The sequence below is a fragment of the Oratosquilla oratoria genome, chromosome 9, assembly GCF_046742065.1.
Source record: "Oratosquilla oratoria isolate Oo_2021 chromosome 9, ASM4674206v1, whole genome shotgun sequence".
Lineage (NCBI taxonomy): Eukaryota > Metazoa > Arthropoda > Malacostraca > Stomatopoda > Squillidae > Oratosquilla > Oratosquilla oratoria.
Genome location: NC_134785.1, coordinates 79,156,516 through 79,180,392, shown reverse-complemented (window position 1 = coordinate 79,180,392; position 23,877 = coordinate 79,156,516). Strand labels below are relative to the sequence as shown.

The following is a 23,877-nucleotide window of genomic DNA, read 5'->3' as shown; positions in this document are numbered from 1 at the left end:
ATCAGCTCTACGCAGGTGGCACCGATCCCCAAGAGGAGCTATGCCTGCCTTGGGGAGTACCACTATCCTTTTTCCCAACATGCAATGTTACGTTTTTTCTGCACCGAGGGGTGATTTTCCGGCGATCACCCCCCTTCTTCTACTTTTAGCCGGAGATGTAGAGAGCAATCCTAGGCCCACCACAAAATACACATGCCCAACATGCTCTAAACCCATTACTTCGGGCAGACAGACAAAGGGCTCAGTTCAGTGCAATATGTGCAAAAACTGGGCCCACCTCACTTGTACAACACTTGCTGACACAAACCAATACACAAACACTTGGACATGTTCTACCTGCCCTCCAGTAACCCCACTCCCACCTCCCCAACCACAGCCAGCACCCTTACCCTCTCCCAATTTCCCCTTGCCCTTACCCCCGATCAGTACTCCCCTTCCTTTGTCCCCGATCTCTCCTTTCCCTCCCTCTAACCCAGATCCTACACCTTCCCCACTACCACCCCAACCTCAACCCCAAACAGCAACATACAACACATACAAAACACACAACATCAACATATTACAACACAACATTGACGGTATTAACACGAAAAAACATGAACTTGAACACTTTCTTAAACAACACAACATACACATTGTGATTATACAAGAAACAAAACTAAGACACTCACACAAAACACCATCATTTCATAATTACACCACCATCAGACAAGACCGGACCGACAGCAATGGCGGTGGACTCATCACCCTGATCCATCACTCCATCTGTTTTGTGGACACAAGTGCTGCAACCAAAATTCTCCTCCCTACCACAGATAACACAACAGAAATCCAATCCATTCGAATCCACACAGGCAACAAATCAACACTGACAATAGTTAACATGTACATTCCCCCCCAATCATCCCCCACAGTTCCAAACACCTTCAGGCCTCAATTTAGCCAACTAGCCTCAATCCCCAACCTGATCATGGGTGGTGACTTCAACGCCAAGTCGTCTGCCTGGTATGTCGACAACCCTGACACAGACAGAGGGCTTGATATACAGACTCAGTTTGACACATTGACTATCATGAACAACACACATAATCATACACATATCCCACACCAAGCCCTCTACACTACCTCCTCTCCTGATATCATCTTCTGCTCCCCCTGCCTAACCCCAACAACATCATGGAGAGTGGTCGGAACCTTTGGTTCTGACCACCTTCAATCATCATCACCACCAAAACAAGATGCACCCCAGTTGGCCACAGACACACATACACCAATTACAAGAGAGCTAACTGGGAAGCTTTTACTAAAGAGACAGAACAACATTTTGAAACACTTAACAGTACACCAATCACAAACATAAACAATGCTGCGCACACTTTTATTACAATCATACAAAATGCAGACAAGAGATACATCCCTAGAGGCAACAGAAAATCACACAACCCCAACTTCACAACAGAAATTCAAGACCTCATCATACAACGTGACTCACTTAAGCATGATACCCCCACACCTATCCCTCAAAACATAGCAGACCAAATACAAACACTAAACACTGTGATTGCTAATAAAATACACAAACAAAAAACACAAAATTGGCAAAACTTTATCAATGCACTTGATCATAAAACAAACACCAGCAAATTGTACAAAACACTCAACAGCATTACACTATCCAACAGTAACACTACACGCTCTCACGCATCAATAATCACAACAACAGATAATCTACCCTCAAACAGACAACAAGCAAACGCACTCATACGTCATTTTGCACAGACAAGCCATCTCACTTCTCACCCTGACGACCGACGCACCATTCGACGTAAGAAAGACTTCCCCACAGACTCAGACTATACACCCTTCATAGACAGTCAGACAAAACTCATAATACATAATCTCAAGCACTCATCTTCCTGTGGCCCTGATAACATAAGTAACATCCACCTAAAACACATTGGACCACACGGTATACACGCACCCACAAACATTGCAAACTACAGCTATTCACACAACGCTATACCTGACATCTGGAAGCATGATAAAATAATCACCATTCCAAAACCGAATAAAGACCCAACAATCCCAACATCGTACTGCCCAATCACACTTCTCTGCACCCCCTCTAAAGTCATTGAACGCCTAATACTTAAACTTGTCACACCACATATTCCCCTTGCTGACTCACAACACAGTTTTAGACCACTACACTCCACACTCTTCAGATAAACCGCACACAAATAATTTTAGATGGCATCAATTCAGATAGGCCCCACCACAGAACACTTCTCATAACATTAGACATTAGTAAAACATTTGATGCTATCCCCCGCCACAACCTAACAAATAAAATATATAACACAGACATGCACAATAACACCAAAAGATGGCTGACCAATTATCTGGCAGGTGGGAATGCTTACGAGTCATATAATGGCCAATCATCGCACATCAGTAACATTAAGAATGGAGTACCACAGGGCTCAGTTCTATCCCCCACACTATTTAATCTATACATGCATGACTTACCCACGCCAGACACCTCAGAAATACAGATCTCTTCCTATGCAGACGACATAACAATCACATGCACACATCGTAACACAGACAAAGCTACAGAAATAATCCAGCCATACCTTGATACACTCAACACATGGTTCATCACAAACAGACTCAAAATAGCTCCAACAAAATCTACAGCAACACTTCTCACCAACTGGACAATAGAACACAAATACATACCTCATCTCTACATCAACAACACTCTAATACCACACACAAACACACCGAAAATTCTTGGTGTAACATAAGATACATCCATGTCTTTCAAACAACACATCACAAACATAAAAAACAAATGCACACCTAGACATAGTGCACTTAAGTCAATCACTGGAACGACATTTGGACAAAACAAAGAAACTAATATAACAATATACAAAGAATGCATATGCTCAGTGTTGAATTATGGGAGTCCCGCATGGGCTCCTAATCTCAGTGAGACACACCACAACACCCTTCAAATCATACAAAACAAAGCCCTAAAAACAATTACAGGCTGCACAAATACAACACCAACAGACCATTTACACCATGAAACAAAAGTCCTCAAAGTCAAGGACCACCTCGACATGAGAGGCACACAAACACTTGCCGCAGCCACCACAAACACATCACACCCGCTACACTACATAGCAGAACACCCACACACACCAAGAAACATTAAAACCACCCAAAGACCTTTATTACGCACAAATACTCTCTTCTCTTCCTCCACAACCACCAAATACCAGCCTCCGGAAACATATTCATAATCATATCACACACCGCTTCATTAACACACTGAAAGACAACACACTTCTGCATGCCAGACCCCCTGATATCCACCCTTCTAAATCCTCTCTCCCATGAAAGGACAGAGTCCACTTGGCCAGACTGCGGTGTGGCCACCACCCAGCACTTCTAAGCTACCAGAAGAGGCTGGATGACCGCATTGTGAACAGCTGCCCAGGATGTAACACTTCACCCCATACCATACAACACATAATGGAAGACTGCATTATACACAATCATGCACGCAAACAACACAAAATACACTCTATAAAGGATTTGTGGGAAAACCCAGTTTCGGCAGTAGCATTCCTTGGGGAGACGGGACTGCTTGGACAGACAGTCTAGGGAACAACAACAACAACCAACTCCCTTTCCACCCCCGTTCTTCTTCTCACCTACTCATTTCTCACTCTAGCCTAGTAACCCCCATCATACTTCTCAGACACCTCATCTCAAACACATTCAAACTCCTTCTCTCTTCCTCTCTTATGTTCCATGTTTCTGCCCCATACAGTGCTGTTGGCACAATCTCTCCTTCATACAGTCAACTCTAGCATCCATTCCCAAATGTCTATTCCTCATTACACTCTTCAATCCACCAAGGCATTTACTCGCTTCTCTCAATCTACATTCTACCTCCACCTTCACTTCACCTTTTCCTGCCACATTTGCACCCATGTATCTAAAAGTATCCACTTCCTCCAGTCGCTCGCCCTTAATGCTCACTTCCAGTCTACTGCCACTTTCACCCCTTGTACATCTCATCACCTTACTTTTACCCACATTTATCTTACCTTTCTATCACATACTGTCCCAAACTCTGTCACCAACTTCCTCAATCCCTCCTCCGATCCTGCCACAAGCGCAGTGTCGTCAGCAAACAACAGCTGGCTCACCTCCCACTTTTCTCCATTTTCTTTAACCATCTCCAACCCCTGACCCACTACCCTTGCATTTACCTCTCGCACTACCCCATCCATGTATAAGTTGAACAGCCAGGGCGACATAACGCATCCTTGACGAAGTCCCCCCTTTACCTCGAAAAAAATAATGGATCAAATAATGAACCTTGATGTCAGGAATGGAATAGCAAATTTTATATTAAAAGAATGTAAAGAACTAACAGACAAAATATACAACATAATAAGTTGCTCAAGGAAGGAAAAATGCTGATATTGTACCAATTTATAAAGGAGGAAATAAGGAAGACCCAACAAATTACATAATGGTTTCCCTTACAAGCACAGTAGCTAAAATCTGTGAAAAAGTTATAAAAAGTAGATGGATAGGATAACAATATACTGAATCTGAGACAATTCAGATTTACTCATAGACAGGGAAGATCATGTACCACTAATTTGATCTGTTTTTACTCAAGACTACTAGATATAATACAATAAACGGATGGATGGGCTGATTGTGCTTCCTTAGAACTACAAAAAACTTTTGGTTAGGTTAAGTCCCTCACAAAAAATCATTAAGAAATCTGGAAACCATAGGAGGGATAGAAGGTAAACTATTGAAATGGATGGAGGACTTTATGCATGGAAGAAAAATGAGGGTAGTGCTCAGAGATAAGACTTCTGCTTGGGAAGAGGTAATTAGTTGAGTTCCACAAGGATCAGTGTTGGCTTCAATAATGTTTGCCATTTATGTGAATGACATGGACGAGAGTGTGGAATGTTACATGAGCTTCTTTGTAGATGATGCAAAATTGTTAAAGTGAGTACTGAAATGGACTGACTCGCTACAGAGATATCTGAACAGGGTTTAGAAATAGAGTCAGAAGTGGGAAATGGAATTAAAAGGATATCAGGACAATATAAAATTGGTGAAAAAGAAGTAAAGAAAGTAGGATATGAAAAAGATCTGAGAGAGATCATCACAAAAGATATGTCTCCTGACAAACATTTAAACAATAGTGGCGTTTACTTGGATGAAGAAATGATAAAGAAAATACTAGTCGCATTGATAAGGCCTAAATTGGAGTACACAGCAACACTATGGTCACCCAGTAAAAAAAAAAAATATATATATAAAGAAGATTGAGAGAATCCAGAGAGCAACTATGAAGATGGCCCCAACACTATCAAAGCTCACATATGAAGAATGATTATTAAAATTGGAGTTGCTGACTCTGGAACAAAGAAGAGAAAGAGGTGACTTGTTGACCATCTACAGAATTATGAAAGGCATGGAAGTCCTTGATAGAGAAGACTTACTAATTTGGGATAAGTGAAACCCAAGAGGACATGGAAGGAAGCTCAAGGACAGTTACAGAAGAGACCTGAAAAAGAACAGCTTTCCACACAGAGTGATGGATGTATGGAACATATTAGACGAAACAACAGTGTGTGCAAAAACAGTGCAAGAATTTAAGAGCAAACTAGATATGGAGAGATACAAAGACAGGACACCACGAACATAGCTCCCCTTCCCGTAAGATACAACTAGGTAAATACATTTAAACTCTTCCTCTCTTTTTCTCTCATGTTCCATGTTTCTGCCCCATACAGTGCTGTCAGTACAATCACCCCTTCATACAATCTCCTCCTAGCATCCATTCCCGAATGTGCATTTCTTATTACACTTTTTAATCCCTCAAGGTAGTTACTTGTGTCTCTCAATCCATATTCTACCTCCACCTCCACTCCTCCCTTTCCCACCACATCCGCACCCAAGTATCTAAGGCTATCCACTTCCTCCAGTTTCTCTCCCTTGATACTCACCTCCAATTTGCCGCCATCCTCGCCCTTTGTACATATCATCTGCAACTAGTTAATGGAAATATTTAATAAGTTGGTAAACACTGGTTTTGTGCCTATTGCTTGGAGGGAGGCAAATTTAGTTCCCTGTTTTCAAAAAGGGAGATAAGTCATTTATATGCCACTATAGGCCAATCAGTTTGATATCAGTTATAGGTAAAATGTTTAAATCAATTATAATAGAATCAGATATCACATTGAGAAACATAATTTGATTTGTGACTCTCAACATGGGTATTCCAAGGATAACTTATGTGTAACTAATTTTCTGTCTTTTTACACTAATGTCTTCAAGGCATCAGATAACAATGATAGTTACAATGTTATTTGCCTTGACTTTAGCTAAGTGTTTAACAAGGTGCCCCAGCAGAGATTACTAAATAAAGTCAAAGCCCATGGCATAGGAGGAAAAGTGTTTGAATGGATTAAAGCTTGGCTCAGTGACAGAAAACAGCAGGTCACCATAGATGGTGTAAAATCCAAATGGGGGAGTGTTTCTAGTGGAGTTTCCCAGGGCTCAGTTTTGGATCCCTTATTGTTCATTATATATATATAAATGACTTGGACAGTGGGATTGGTAGTGATGTTAGTAAGTTTGCAGACAACACTACAATAGGATGCCTAATGTGAAAATGCCAAAATCTGCAGGAGGATCTTAACAAATTGTTCATGTGGTTGATGAAATGGCAAATGGATTTCAATATCTCAAAGTGCAGCATGTTACACATAGGTTTACACAACCCAGAAAACAGATATAGCATAGGTAACAATTTTTTACAGAAAACTGAGTGTGAGAGAAACTTGGGAGTTCTAGTAAGTCCTGATCTTAAATCCAGGAAACAGTGCATTAGCACCAGGAATAGAGGTAACAAAGCATTAGGTTTCATTGCCTGGATGGTTATGAATAGAAGTGAAGAGGTAATTATCAAACTCTTTTTGGTGTTAGACCCATCCTTGACTATATGGTACATTTTTGGTCTCTGTCCTATAGAGTGGACGTCAATTCACTAGAATTAGGACAGAGGAGAATGACCAAAATGATACATGGGCTCAGAAATTTACCTTATGGGGACAGGCTTAGGCACCTTAACTTGCACTCTCTGGAAAGATGCAAAGTGCAGGTTGATCTAATATAGGTGTTGAAGTGAATCAAAGTCTTTAACAAGGGTAATGCAAACAATGTAATCATATTAAGTCAACATGGTAGGACTCACAGTAGTAGATTTAAATTGGACAAATTTAGATAAGAAGGAAATAGGCAAGAACTGGTTTATCAATACAGGTCAATGGATGGAATAGACGTAGTAACCATATAGTGAGTGATGAAACTATTGGTTGTTTTAAGAAAAGGTTAGACAACTTAATGGATGGAGATGACAGGTGGTAATGGACATGGAACTGCCTGGTGTAGGCCTTATGGTCTCTTGTAGTCTCCTTCATTCTTATGTTCTTATATCTTGCATTGGAGACCTCTGTCATCACAGGATCAGGGAGTTGTATAGGTCTACAGTGAGTTGACAGGGTAAGGTGGTAAATTTAGCATATTCTTTCCCACTCATTCATATTTTCTATCCATATTATGAAAGGTATAGGCCATATCCATAAACATTATGCACATATATTCAATTTTACTGGATTATATACCATATGAAAGTCATGGAACTAAAAAAAATAGTTTATGAGAGAAACTGTTAAAACCAAAATTTCACTCAAAACATGAAAACGATGTGTTGCCAGTTCTCCCCCAGTACTCTGCAGTGTTACAGTGTTATGAAAGGATGTGGAGGGAGGCTCAAAATCAACCCATGACAGCAAAATATATGTAGTGTACAGCATGACATTTGTACATACATATACCAATGGCTTTTCCCCCTTACAAGGGAGGTAGCCAAAAAGAAAAGGGCATAAAAACCATTCCCACCCATCCCATCCCTAATACACCCCACTCCCTTTCCACCCTCCACCCTCCCTCCTATCTTGGCACCTCCTGGATGACGGGTCATCCCAGTATCTATTGCCCTGGGTCAGAGGCAGTGTCGCAAGACACAGCACATCCACAGCAAGGCCGCTTCATTAAATCAGCGACCCCCCCTCTCTGTCCCCTCATGCATAAAAGGAGAAGATGGATAGAAATCCCTTCGGGCTGCATCGTATTTTTCTCGCACGTACTACCTCAACTCCCATCCCCCCCACCCATTCCACCTCATGCATCACATCATCATCCATATACAACCATTCTCCATTCACCCCTATCTTCTGTCCTGTCCCATCCATCCTTAACCTCTTCACTCCGGGGCACATCACATGTCTGGCAGCATTAGCTGCTTGACGTGCGATGTTGCGTCATAATAATCGCATTTTAAAAAAATAAAGTCAGTGCTCAATCGTTTGTTCTCTTTCACCCGTGAATTTTGATAACCATAGAAAATATGATGAAGCCAGTTTAGAGAGAATTGAGGTTACATAGGTATGACTACAATAAATATAATCAAGATGCCGACGTCGGCATCATCGCGTACCTACTTGCTTCTCATGCCGCCTACGTAGGCATCACCGTATGGAAGTGGCTAACAGGCATTCCCCTCTTCCCCAAAGCCCCTTTCACCCCATCCATCCATCTCATCCTAGGTTGCCCCTCATGTTCACTCCCTCCACATCTGCCTTCCATACCTCTTTTACTAGTCTTTCTTCACTCATTCTTTCCATGTGTCCAAACTATCCCAATACTCTTTCATCCACCCTATCTCCCAACTCCCTGTTCTCCTCACCTCCTCATTTCTCACTCTATCCAGCCTAGTAACCCCCATCATACTTCTCAGACACCTCATCTCAAACACCTTTACCTCGCACCACTCACTCTATTTCTAATCCTGACACATGCTCTACTCTCATAAACACTCTTGACAGCTCCTAAAAGCTTTCCTCCTATCCCGCATATCTGCAAAACCTTCTACAGTGCCTTCCTGTCTACCCTGTCATAAGCCTTTTCCAGATACATAAAAGCCAAAAAAACATCCTTACCTTTTCCTATAGCTTTCTCACATATCTGTCTTACCACAAAAATCTGATCTACACAACCTCTACCTGTCCTAAATCCACACTGTTCCTCACCAATTACTCCCTCTGTTCCTCTCCTAATCCTCTCAATCAAGATCCTCCCAAAAGCCTTCCCAACTACACTTAACAAGCTAATCCCTCTGAAACTACTACACTCACACTTGTCCCCTTTACCCTTGTAAAGTGGAACTATACAGGCACTCCTCCAGTCCTCCGACACTCTACCCTCTCTCCAGCCAGTCCACCATCACTGTACCTCCTTTTTTTAGATATTCTTCATGGCATCCATCCAGACCAGGTGCCTTACCTGCGCTCATCATCTTAACTGCCTTCACTTCATCCTTCCTTATTTCTCCTCCATTTTCCTCACTCATCATAGTCATTTTCTTAGCATTTCCCACTGCAACTATATCTCCCTCCCTATCCTCCTTCACATTTAGCAATTCCCTAAAATACTATGCCCATCTTCCCCTTACTGCCTTCTCTTCCATTATCATCTCTCCATCTGCACCTTTTACTTTTTCTTTACTTGATTTGCTTCCTCTTCCTCTCCTAATTTTTTTCCATAACATCTTTTTATTACTTTCAAAATTTTCTGTCATACTCTTACACCATTTCACATCTGCTCTTCTCTTTCCCTCCTTTACCTTGTGTTTACTTCTCTTCTCTTTTCTTTGTACCTCTCATATGACTCCCTCGTCCTATTTTGTAACCAATCTGTGAAAGCTTGCTTCTTTTCTACAACCTTCTTTGTTTCCTCATCCCACCATTCACTACCCATCCTTCTATTTCCTCCTGTCCTTCTTGTTCCACACACTGTCTTTGCACACTTTGTGACTCCCTCCTTGAACGATCCCCATTCCTCCTCCACTCCTAGCTCTACTCTATCTTTCACTCCCTCCCACTCCTCTCTCAGCTTCTTCTTGTACTCATTTCCCTTTTCATTTAAAGAGTTCACTCTAAGCACCTCCCTACCTTTCGTCCCTTTCCTCTTTCTCCATCTATCCTCCACTCTCAACTTACCTTCCACCAAAAAATGATCTGATATTCCCCCACTCTCTCCCATTAGCAGATGAACATCCTTAACTCTTCCTATTATACTCCTAACTACCACCCTTCCATCCACCACCCTCTCCCATGTGTACTTATGCTTGACTTTTGTCCGAAACACTGTATTTGCTATCATCAACTCTCTTTCTAGACACATCTCCACCATCAACTCTCCTCTACAATTCTTTCCTGAAACTCTACATTTCCCAACCACTCTGTCAATTGGTTCATTTCCTACCCTAGCATTAAGGTCTCCCAATACTACTATGTTGACATTCCTCCCTAATCCCTCTATGCACTCATTTAAATCTATCCAAAAAGCCTCCTTTTCTTCTACACTCTTCTTACTACCAGGCTCATATGCACTTACAAAAACCCACATCTCCTTTCCCAGTTTCACCCTCATCCACATTATCCTTGAAGAAACCTCCTTCCACTCCACTACATGTTTACCTATCTCTTCACTTACTAGTGTAGCCACCCCATCTCTCCCTCGCCCTCTCTTCACTTCTGAGAACCTCCCAACTACACTCCCAAACTCACACTCGCCCCTCCCTCTCAACTTAGTTTCACTCAAAGCCAACACATCCATCTTTCTTCTCACAAACATACTACCTATCTCTTCCCTTTTACTCTCATCTGCACCACATCCACGCACATTAAAAGACCCAAACCTTAGGGTGCTGGTTGGAAAACTCCTAGACTCTTTTATGCCTTTACTTTTTTTTTTTTTTTAGGAACAAAGAAAAGAAAAGAGAAGTAAAGCAAAAGGTAAAGGAGGCAAAGAGGAGAGCAGATGTGAAATGGGGTAGGAGTATGACAGAAAATTTTGAAAGTAATAAAAAGATGTTTTGGAAAGAAATTAAGAGAGGAAGAGGAGGCGAATCAAGTAGGGAAGAAAAGGTAAAAGGTACAGATGGAGAGTTGATAATGGAAGAGATGGCAGTGAGGGGAAGATGGGCAGAATATTTTAGGGAGTTGCTGAATGTGAAGGAGGATAGGGAAGGAAAGATAGCTGCAGTGGGAAATGCGAAGAAAATGAGAGTGATGAGTGAGGAGAATGGAGGAGAAATAAGGAAGGATGAGGTGAAGGCAGCTGTAAAGATGATGAAAGCAGGTAAGGCACCTGGTCTGGATGGATGTCATGCAGAATGTCTGAAAAAGGGAGGTGCAGTGATGGTGGACTGGTTGGTGAGGTTATTTAATGTTTGCTGGAGAGAGGGTAGAGTACCGGAGGACTGGAGTAGTGCCTGTATAGTTCCTCTTTACAAGGGAAAAGGTGACAAGTGTGAATGTAGTAATTTCAGAGGGATTAGCCTGTTGAGTGTAGTAGGGAAGGCTTATGGGAGGATCTTAATTGAGAGGATTAGGAGAGGAACAGAGGGAGTAATTGGTGAGGAACAGTGTGGATTTAGGACGGGTAGAGGTTGTGTAGATCAGATCTTTGTGGTAAGACAGATATGTGAGAAAGCTATAGGAAAGGGGAAGGATGTTTTTTGGGCTTTCATGGATCTGGAAAAGGCTTATGATAGGGTAGACAGAAAGGCACTGTGGGAGGTTATGCAGATTTATGGGATAGGAGGAAAGCTTTTGGGAGCTGTCAAGAGTTTTTATGAGAGTAGTAGAGCATGTGTTAGGATTAGAAATGGAGAGAGTGAGTGGTTTGAGGTAAAGGTGGGACTTCGTCAAGGATGCGTTATGTCGCCCTGGCTGTTCAACTTATACATGGATGAGGTGGTGCGAGAGGTGAATGCTAGGGTAGTGAGTCAGGGATTGGAGATGGTTAAAGAAAATGGAGAAAAGTGGGAGGCGAGCCAGCTGTTGTTTGCGGACGACACTGCGCTTGTGGCAGGGTCAGAGGAGGGATTGAGGAAGCTGGTGGCAGAGTTTGGGAGAGTATGTGATAGAAGAAAGCTAAAGATAAATGTGGGTAAAAGTAAGGTGATGAGATGTACAAGGGGTGAAAGTGGCAGTAGACTGGAAGTGAACATTAAGGGAGAGCGACTGGAGGAAGTGGATAGTTTTAGATACTTGGGTGCAAGTGTAGCAGGAAAAGGTGGAGTGAAGGTGGAGGTAGAATGTAGATTGAGAGAAGCGAGTAAATGCCTTGGTGGTTTAAAGAGTGTAATGAGGAATAGACATTTGGGAATGGATGCGAAGAGGAGACTGTATGAAGGAGTGATTGTGCCAACAGCACTGTATGGGGCAGAAACGTGGAACATAAGAGAAGAAGAGAGAAGGAGTTTGAATGTGTTTGAGATGAGGTGTCTGAGAAGTATGGTGGGGGTTACTAGGCTAGATAGAGTGAGAAATGAGGAGGTGAGGAGGAGAACAGGGGTGAAAAAGGATTTGGGAGATAGGGTTGATGAAAGAATATTAGGATGGTTTGGACACATGGAAAGAATGAGTGAAGAAAGACTAGTAAAAGAGGTATGGAAGGCAGATGTGGAGGGAGTGAACATGAGGGGACGTCCTAGGATGAGGTGGATGGATGGGGTGAAGGGGGCTTTGGGGAAGAGGGGAATGTCTGTTGAGGAAGGAAGGGAGAGGACGGAAGACAGAGGTGAGTGGAGAATGGTTGTATATGGATGATGTTGTGACTGCATGAGGAGGAATGGGCGGGGAAGTGGGGGGTGGGGTAGTATGTGTGAGTAAATTTTGACGCAGCCCGAAGGGATTTCTCCCCATCCTCGCCTTATATGCAAAGGGGGACGGAGAGGGGGGGTCGCCGATTAAATGAAGCGGCCTCGCTGTGGATGTACTGTGTCTTGCGACACTGCTTCTGACCCAGGGCGGTGGGCAGGGTGCAGGGATGACCCGTCATCCAGGAGGTGCTCAGATGAGAGGAAGGGTGGGAGGGGTGTGGAGTGTATTTAGGGATGAAATGGGTGGGAGTGTTTTTATGCCTTTCCCTTTTTGGCTACCTCCCTTGGAAGGGGGAAAAAGCCTTGGTATATGTATGTATGTATGTAAGTAGGAATGTCCCCTGTGGGGCTACAGGGAGGAGGATGCCTGGTCCCAATCCCCATCCTGTATTTCTTACCTAGTATGATCCAAGTGGAAATACTTGGTGGCAGTATTCTTTTCCCCCCACCACAGGGTAGGCAAAACAAGGAAATGAAATTCAGAGAATTGGTACAGGACAGCAACAAGGGGTTGGGGGACAGCATAACAGAGGGACAGTAGCAGTATAATAAAAGTTTCATAATTTCTCTGTGAGCAGAGTTTTCCTCTATCACAGACAAAATGATGTGTGGCTCTGGTCTGTAGGGGTGCCCCATATCCCTAAAGTATCAACTGCATGTTACTTTGCCATAACAACATGCAGCCAATACCCCAGACTGGGGTAAATTGTCAAAATTTAATGTAATGGGTTTGCAAAGGCACCACTGTGTACAATTGCTATGTCTTGTGGAGATATATAGAAACAGTGCACCTCACCCAAAGCAGTTTGTGAGGAAGCAGCTGCAATGGCAACTATTGTGGTGTTAGATTAATGCCGTTAATGCTCAAGCTAGTTGAACATTGTGGCACTAAATTACAATGCTGTTGATGCTGTATGGATTAAATCCAATGTTACAAAGTTCTCTGTAAGGGGACACCATTGTAGCCTCCCAATAAGGAAGAGTTAGTGACATTAAACAAAGTCCTTGTTATTGCCGATTATTCAAGCAGTGCTATTATCTCTATTTCAGTATCGAGAAACATGTTTGGATTACACAAAGCTTTGTAAATGATGTGACTTCTCTTTATGTCAAGGTTAGTCAAGTTATTCATCAGGATTGGGTTTGAAAAACTAAAATATGGACATATTGTGTTAACCATTTATTTTATTCAATAGGGGTTACACTTACCATTGGTCTGGTTGAGACAGTATGAATCAGGGGAAAGGTGATTTTTGTGCTATTTATTCTTCTGTGTTTCACCTGATCAATTATTCAATCTGTAGCTTAAGTTTTTCCAGGAAAGTAGATTCAGAGTTAGGATTTTTTTTTTTCTCCTATTGAAAAATAGTGAATAAGATGTCATGTTCATATGAGATTTATTTTTTATAATTTCTCATAACTTCAGCCAAATCGTGAGTCTGTTGGTGATATTCTCAGCCTTCGTGTCAATGCATCTTTGCCAAAGATGGAAGAGTGTAGTGAAGTAAATAAAAAATTGGCACCTGTAATGGATATGCGTGGCCAAACATCGTTTCAGGAGAAAGTGCGTGTGATCTGCAACAATAGTGATTCTTGCTTTCCCAAAAGTGACTTGAAGGTTGAAGCAACAGCGTAAGTATTCTAATGAGTTCAGCAAACCTGAGCACATCAGTTTGTCTTGTGTTTTTTGTTGTACTTGAAACATAATACCCATCTCAATTAACCCTTTAAATATTTACCAGATTGTATTTACCATAGGCCAAGCTACACAAGCTGAGATGGAATTTTGCCCAGAGAAATTGGATAAAAAAAATATGAATCTACATGTTAGCTGAAAGTGGCTTAGAAGAAATATATATTCAAAGTATTACCTTGTATAATTTATAGGAAAATAATATATTGTATGTTCTACCATTTTGCCTTCTGGCTTGATAGAAATCTAGGTGCTTTTTTGTACTCTTGTTCCAAGTTCAGTATAAAAAAATTTAATTGCAATACTGAGCTCTTTATACTAAGGAAAGGAAAAATAATCATTTAGATGATATAAATTGTATATATTTCCATGAATATTAGTCTGATAATACCAAAATTAGCATTGTGATCTGGGTGAGAATATGCTTTAATGTGGATGCATTTGATGATTTTAAGGCCTTTTTTCCAGGACAGTATTTTGAAATTATGTATTGAAAGTGTACATAATGCTATTGATGTATTCAACATGTATATATTGCTAGTGAAATAGCTTTGATCTTATTATTCTCATTGTATATTTGAAATATGTTTTTCAATTCAAGAAATTTTATTAAGATAAAGGCATTCATTTATATTTTTGGTCTTCATAGATCTTCAAGCACACAGGCTTTATGTCAGTATGAATCAACCACGATGAAAATAGATTTACCTATTAACAATATCAATGTGCTACAGAGAGCTGTATAACATACTAAATTTGACTCAGTGTAATGAATGACTTTTTCGTCATCTTACAGTTTACCTTTTATTTGACAGGGAACCCTTTACTGTTGGAAGCAAGCTATTGGTTGTAAATGTTTATATAGAAACCAGAGAGGCACCAGCATATCAAGTAGCCCTCTCCATGAAGTTTTCAAACCATCTTCTGTATGCCTATACTCAGGGCAGTATTTTTCCTAGCTGCAATAAAAAGGAGAGCACAGATGACAATGCAGAGCAGGATTGCCATATAAAAGACTTTTTGCCTGTAAAGTATAAGGTAAATAAATATTAGCATGGTCATAAAAGATAATGGTAGTCAAGCCAAGAATGGGGTAAATTAGAGGAAGGAATGATGAAGGTACTTGAAAATAGGGATCCACTTGCCAGGGATGTTTGTCTATATACCAGACTTTTTTTCCACCTTTGTAAGGGAGGTACCCCAAGTCAGAAGACACATACCCACTCCCACCCATTTCACTCCTGTCCACCACCGTTTCCTCCTTGTCATCTTAACTCATCATGTATGATGGGTCATCCATGTATCCTGCCCACTGCCCTGGGTCAGAAGCAATGCAGAAAAACACAGTACATCCACATCAAGGCTGCTTCACTTAATTTGCCCCCACCCCCCTCCATTCCCTCATGCAGTAAAAGAGAAGATGGTGAGAAATCTCTTTGGGCTGTGTCAAGATATTCACATATAACCACTCAATTTTCAGTGGTGATGTGTTACCTTTTGGAATAATACAGAAAAGGAAATAGTCAATGAAAACCTACAACATGTAAAATTAAGGTTGATCAGTGGAGACAAAGAGACAGGACTCCATGAGTGCAGTACTTTTTCTGTTCGTCACACACTACCTCTGTAACAGGATTGTCAGGCTCTGCTGTGTTGGTAGTCTTGCTGCATTGCCTTTGAATTGAATGATGTGGAGGACAAGGATGACCCTTCACCCACAAGGTGCCACTCCCCATATAAGAGGGAAAGGGCATTTTGGTATGTATGTACAATGATCTATGTACGTTTTTCCTTTTTGTTTCAGGAAAAGTTTAAAGTTCTCATTAGTCAGATATCTTGTCATGACCTTCTGTATATGAATTTGCTAGGCTTTGGATAGCTGATACCTGGATTTTTTAATCCAGAATATCATAATCTCGGTCCCAAAATTTTGTTTTCTTAGAGAAATACAGTTATGAGATGAATTTCACTTTCCACCTAGCTATATTATCCGGGAAGGGGAGCTATGCTTGTGGTGACCTGTTTTTGTATCTCGCAAGATCAAGTTCTTAAAATCTTGTATTGTGTTTGCACACACTATCTCTTCATCCAATTTGTTCCAAATATCCATCACTCTGTGTGGGAAGCTGTTCTTTTTCAGGTCTCTTCTGTATTTATCCTTTTTGAGTTTCATTGCATGCCCCCTTGTTTTTCCTCTGTCTCACTTTAATAAGTCCTCTCTATCAAGGCATTCTTTTCTGTAGATGGTTAGTAGGTCCCCTCGTTTTCTCTGTTCCAGGGTTGGCAATTCCAGTTCAGCCATTCTTTGTTCATATGTCAGGTTTGAAAGTGTTGGGACCAACTTTGTCGTTGTTCTTTGTATTTCTAGTTTTCTTATATTCTTTTTTGTACTGGGTGACTATATCAGCGCTGCATATTCTAGTTTTGGCCTTATCAGTGTTTGTAATATTTTCTTGATCATTTCCTTATCCAGGTATTTAAAGGTCACCTTTATTAATCTCAACAAATAATATGTTTCTCTGACTATTTTATTTATATGTTTATTCTGGCAACATGTCTTTGGTGATGATTACTCCTAGGTCCCTTTCAGAATTTACTTTCTTTACTTCTTTTCCTTCAATTTTATACTGTCCTGTTATTTTCTTCTTGCTTTTTCCAAATTCAATTATACTGCACTTCTTGATGTTGAATTCTACCTCCCATCTCTTGCTCCACTCTGAAACTTTGTTCAGATCCCTCTGCAATGAGTCACAGTCTATTTTGGAGCTTATTCTCTTTAATAATTTTGCATCATCTGCAAAGCAATTCATGTAACTTTCAATGCCTTTGTCCATGTCATTTACATATATAGCAAACATTATCATAGCTAGTACTGATCCCTGTGGGATGCCACTACTCATTTCTTCCCATTTTAAATATTTGTCTCTGAGCACCACTCTCAGTTTTCTTCCATGTAGGAAGTCCTCCATCCAATTCAATAGTTTTCCATATATGCCTCCTATTGTTTCCAGTTTATATAGTAATTTTCTGTGTGCCTTATCAAATGCCTTTTGTAAGTCCAGGAAGGCACAGTCTGCCCAGCCATCCCTTTCTTGCAATATATCTATCAATCTTGAATAAAAACAAATTAAATTAGCAGTACATGATCTTCCTTGTCTGAATCCAAATTGCCTTGGGTTCAGTATATTATTCTCTTCCAGATATTTTGTCCATCAATCTCTGATGATTCTCTCACAAACTTTAACTATTGTACTCGTTAGGGACACCGATCTATAATTTGTTATTGAGTCTTCATTATTTCCCCCTTTATATATTGGCACTTTTCCAGTTTCCTGGTAGTTTTCCTTCTTTGAGTGAGCATTGAATTATTTTGTATATTTTTTCTGTCAGTTCATCTATACATTCCTTCAGTATCCAGTTTGCAACTCTGTCTGGGCCATATGATTTGTTAACGTCAAGCTTTAGTATTTGATTCCTTATTTCATTCTGAGTAATGTTTAATTTCTTCAATGGAGGAAATCTTACTTTGATTCTTTGATCACAGTTTTGTAGATTTTTTTCCTCCTTGGTGAATACATACATACATATACCAAGGCTTTTTCCCCCTTACAAGGGAGGTAGCCAAAAAGGGAAAGGCATAAAATCATTTCCACCCCTTCCATCCCTGAATACACTCCACACCCCTCCACCCTCCCTCTTATCTGAGCACCACCTGGATGATGGGTCATCCCTGCACCTTGTCCACTGCCCTGGGTCAGAAGCAGTGTCACAAGACACAGCACATCCACAGCAAGGCCGCTTCATTAAATCGGCGACCCCCCTCTTCATCCCCCCATTGCATAAAAGGAGAGGATGGGGAGAAATCCCTTCGGGCTGCGTCAAATTTTGCTCACACATACTACCTCACCCCCCATCCCCCCACCCATTCCACCTCATGCAATCACATCATCATCCATATACAACCATTCTCCATTCACCCCTGTCTTCTGTCCTCTCCCGTCCTTCCTCAACAGACATTCCCCTCTCCCCCAAAGCCCCCTTCACCCCATCCATCCACCTCATCCTAGGACGTCGCCTCATGTTCACTTCCTCCACATCTGCCTTCCATACCTTTTTACTAGTCTTTCTTCACTCATTCTTTCCATGTGTCCAAACCATCCTAATATTCTTTCATCAACCCTATCTCCCAACTCCTTTTCCACCCCTGTTCTCCTCCTCACCTCCTCATTTCTCACTCTATCTAGCCTAGTAACCCCCATCATTCTTCTTAGACACCTCATCTCAAACACATTCAAACTCCTTCACTCTTCCTATCTTATGTTCCATGTTTCTGCCCCATACAGTGCTGTTGGCACAATCACTCCTTCATTCAGTCTCCTCGTAGCATCCATTCCCAAATGTCTATTCCTCATTACACTCTTTAATCCACCAAGGCATTTACTCGCTTCTCTCAATCTACATTCTACCGCCACCTTCACTCCACCTTTTCCTGCCACATTTGCACCCAAGTATCTAAAACTATCCACTTCCTCCAGTCGCTCTCCCTTAATGCTCACTTCCAGTCTACTGCCACTTTCACCCCTTGTACATCTCATCACCTTACTTTTACCCACATTTATCTTTAGCTTTCTTCTATCACATACTCTCCCAAACTCTGTCACCAACTTCCTCAATCCCTCCTCCGATCCTGCCACAAGCGCAGTGTCGTCCGCAAACAACAGCTGGCTCACCTCCCACTTTTCTCCTTTTTCTTTAACCATCTCCAATCCCTTGCCCACTACCCTTGCATTTACCTCTTGCACCACCCCATCCATGTATAAGTTGAACAGCCAGGGCAACATAACGCATCCCTGACGAAGTCCCACCTTTACCTCGAACCACTCACTCTCTCCATTTCCAATCCTGACACAAGCTCTACTACTCTCATAAAGACTCTTGACAGCTCCCAGAAGCTTTCCTCCTATCCCGTATATCTGCATAACCTCCCACAGTGCCTTTCTGTCTACCCTATCTTAAGCCTTTTCCAGATCCGTAAAAGCCCAAAAAACATCCTTCCCTTTTCCTATAGCTTTCTCACATATCTGTCTTACCACAAAGTTCTGATCTACACAACCTCTACCTTTCTTTTCTTTGTACCTCTCATATGACTCCCTCGTCCTATTTTGTAACCAATCTGTGATCAGCACGAAAAATTGGTCTAGAAAATGACACTGTCATTTATGTTGCATTTTTTATGCAGCCCAGTGTAATCAATCATGTCCACTATTTTGGGTTCTGATGTGATTATTAGGTCCAGTCTTAATGGTTCTTCCTCATTTTTATACTCTTGTATCCATTGCATCATTTTATGTTCTATAATCATATAAAGTATTACATTTCCCCATGGGTCATTTCCACCCTTCACTGTCATCTCTTCCCAGTAGATTTCTTTACAATTAAAGTCACCCATTATAACTATTCATTCTCCATCTTCCATTATCTTGTTTAGTGTTATCCTTGTGTCTTCTAACATATTTTTGTGTTCTCTCTCTTTCCACGAAGCTGTTTTAGGAGGCACATAATTTACCACAAAATTCCTACTCTTCCCATCCCTGTCCTCCACTTCCATTATAATCATCTATACTCTATTCTTTCCATATGTGACATTCCTCACATTTATATCCTTCTTAGTCAGGAACATAACTCCACCCCCTTGTTTTACTTCTCTGTTTCTAATCCAATAATTATATGCACCATGTCCTACATTTTATTATGGTAGTGGACCTTTCAATTATGTCTCTACAATTCCCATTATGTCCGGTTCTTTTCTCTTCAGGTAATCATTCAGTTCATTCAAGCCTGTTATTAAGCCATCTATATTTGTGTAAGATACTTTTAATTTTCTGCTACTTCCATCCTATTTTCTGCTTCCTTTCCATTTTTCTCTGCTATGAACCATTTCTTCACTTTCATATCCACTACTCTCCAATAGAATTTCTTTTAGTCTGACTCTGTTCTTTTCTCATTTTTTCCTTAGCATCTAGTCTTTTTGTTTTCTCATCCTCTCTTTCCTCTTTATTCATTTCTCTTTTTATCCATACCTGTTTATATTGATTACTGTCTGCTAGTTTCCCTGTTTTTGCTAGAATATTCTCTGTTGTTGTTTGTGTCCTGAAGTTAAGATTAATTGGTCTGGTCTTATCTGTATTGTATTTTCCTACCCTATATATTTCTTCTATTTGTTTCCCTATTTCTGGTTCATCTTCTTGAACTACTTCTAATATCTTATTTACTTTTTCCTTCTCCTTTACTCTTGTATTCCTATTTGGATTATGCTTCTCTTCCATCCCTTATATAATTATACATTTCTTTTTATCCGCCAAGTCACTATATTCTTCTCCCTCATCACTTTAATAACTGTGTCCTTAGTTTCTTTCATCTGTTGTTTCACTATATCTCTAAGTTCCATTTTATTGTTCTCTTACATGTTTTTCCAACCAATTACCTCTTTTGCTTTGGACTCGCACACACGTCGGTTCAAGTGACAGAGAAGTTCGGGATTCCAGGAAAAATTCAAGTTTCATCGATCTCAACAATGGGGGAGTACCTTTTTTGTATTAGTAGGGGAGGGGAAAGCTCATGGTGTAGTGGGAATGTGAAGAAAAAGGAGAAAGAGAAGGATTACTGAGGAAAATGGAAGGAAATGAGGAAGGTGACGAATGGGCCCTGGATGATAGAAGGGGTGTAAACAAAAGGAGTGCAGAACACACAGATGAGGGAGAACAAAGAAGCAGAGGTGTCAAAAGCGGAAATTTAGATAATAGCAGCTCAATGGAAAGATAATATAATGGCTTTTATGGATTTAATGAGGGAGGAGGTGACAACCTCCCCCAACTAGTAAATCTAGAGGAGATACTAAAAAAAAAATGAACAAAGCATGGGAGGTTAGGTTTAACCAATTAACACCAGTTACCCAAAGAATTGATAAACTGGAAGAACTAAAGAAGGAGAATCAGAACATAACTAAAGAAATAGAAGAATTAAAAAGACAATTAAAAGAAGTAAAAGATGAGTGACGAATTAAAGAAGAAAAATAAAGAGAATAGAGTTCATAGCAAAAGAAGCACAGGGTTGGAGAAAAATCCAAGAGAACAACAAAATTGTATTGAGAGATATAGCGAAACAACAGATGAAAGAACAAACTAAGGACACAGTTATTAAAGTGATGAGAGAGAAGAATATAGTAAGAGACTTAGTGAACAAAAAGAAATGTATAATTATATTAGGGATGGAAGAGAAGTATAATCCAAATAGGACCACAAGAGTAAAAGAGATGAAGGAAAAGTTAAGCAAGATATTAGAAGTAGTTCAAGAGGATGGACAAGAAACGGGGAAAGAAATTGAATAAATATATAGCCTAGGGAAATACAATACAGATAAGACCAGACCAATCAAGATCAAATTCAGATCACAAACAACAGCAGAGAATATCTTAGTAAAAACAGGGAAACTAGCAGACAGTGATCAATATAGACAGGTATGAATAAAAATAGAAATGAATAAAGAGGAAAGAGAGGATGAGAAAACACAAAGACTAGAAGCGAAGAAAAAAATGAGAAAAGAACAGAGTCAGACAAAAAGAAATTCTATTGGAGAGTAGTGAATATGAAAGTTAGGAAATAGTTCGTAGCAGAGAAAAATGGAAAGGAAACAGAAAACGGGATGGAAGTAGCAGAAAATTAAAAGTGTCTTACACAAATATAGATGGCTTAATAAAAGGCTTGAACGAACTGAATGATTACCTGATGGGAAAAGAACCGGACATAATGTGAATTGTAGATACATGATTGAAAGGTCCACTACCACACAACAGTGTAGGACGTGGTGTATATAATTATTGGATTAGAAACAGAGAAGTAAAACAAAGGGGTGGAGTTATGTTCCTGACTAAGAAGGATATAAATGTGAGGAATGTCACATATGGAAAGAATAGAGATGATTATGATGAAAGTGTAGGACAGGGATGGGAAGAGTAGGAAGTTTGTAGTAAATTGTGTACCTCCTAAAATGGCTTTGTGGGAAGAGAGAGAACACAAAAGTATGTTAGAAGACACAAGGATAACACTGAATAAAATAGTGGAGGATGGAGGAAGAATAGCTATAATGGGTGACTTTAATTGTAAAGAAATCTGCTGGCAAGAAATGACAGTGAAGGATGGAGGCGACCTATGGGGAAATGTACTACTTGATATGATTATGGAACATACAATGACGCAATGGATATAAGAGAATACTAGGTATAGAAATGAGGAAGAACCATCGAGACTGGACCTAATAATGACATCAGAACCGAAAATAGTGGACAAGATTGAATATAAGACACCAATAAGTAAAAGTGACCAGATATTGGTTGAACTGGAACTAAATGAGGAAAAATACTGGAAAAAAAACGAACAATATAGAAAGGGATGATTGATATATGGAAAAACAAACTTTGATAAAATGAGAGAATTCTTTCAAAAAGAAAACTGGGAAAGGATACATAAGGAGGAAACAGTAGATGAGAAATGGAATATTTTGACAAAAATTGATAAAGGAGTAGAAAAGTATGTTCCAAGAAAAAAACAAGAAAAAGGATATGTAAAGTGTTGGTGCAACAAAAGATGTAGGGAGTTAAAAGACAAAAGGGATAAAGCTTGGATAAAATGGAAAAAAGACAAAAGACCTGAAAAATGGAAAATATATACTAGTTGTAGAAATGAATATGTACAAGTGTGCAGAGCAGAAAAGAGAAAATACGAAAAAAATGTCATAGAAATATGGAAAGATCAACCAAAACTATTTTACAGATTTGTAAACAAACTGAAAAACAAAGAAGAATTAAACTACGACAAGGAGGAGTTGAATACACAGAGGAAATAGAAATGGCAGAAATTATGAAAAAGCATTTTAAATCGGTGTTTACGAGGGAGAACTTACAACTCTAGATATATCGAGTGGGAAGAGAAAGTCCCCCTATGAAAGAGATAGGAGTAACAAGGAATGAAATAATGAATTACTTGAATAATCTCGATGTCAGAAAATTGCATGGACCAGATAAAATGGCAAACTGGATTTTGAGAGAATGCAGGAATGAACTAACAGACAAAATACGTAGTCTAATAAGCAGTTCATTGAAAGAAGGAAAAGTTCCAGATTGGAAAAGAGCAAATATAGTACTAATATATAAAGGGGGAAACAAGGAAGACCCTACTAACTATAGACCAGTCTCTCTTACAAGTACGATAGCTAAAATTTCAGAAAGAATGATCAAAATTAGATGGGTAAGGCATTTGGAAAAAACAATGTGCTAAAT

At 40.2% G+C, this 23,877-nt stretch overlaps 1 protein-coding gene across 2 annotated transcripts in view; it reads left to right on the top strand.

Annotated features, from left to right (window-relative positions):
• LOC143028637 (integrin alpha-IIb-like) overlaps positions 1–23,877 on the top strand; it is a 641,228-nt gene that overhangs the window by 402,858 nt on the left and 214,493 nt on the right. For both annotated transcript variants that reach the window (XM_076191051.1, XM_076191050.1), the window contains exons 15-17: positions 13,901–13,964; positions 14,277–14,482; positions 15,359–15,581. In XM_076191051.1, coding sequence (XP_076047166.1) covers positions 13,901–13,964; positions 14,277–14,482; positions 15,359–15,581 — 493 coding nt within the window. The remainder of the gene's footprint in view (positions 1–13,900; positions 13,965–14,276; positions 14,483–15,358; positions 15,582–23,877) is intronic.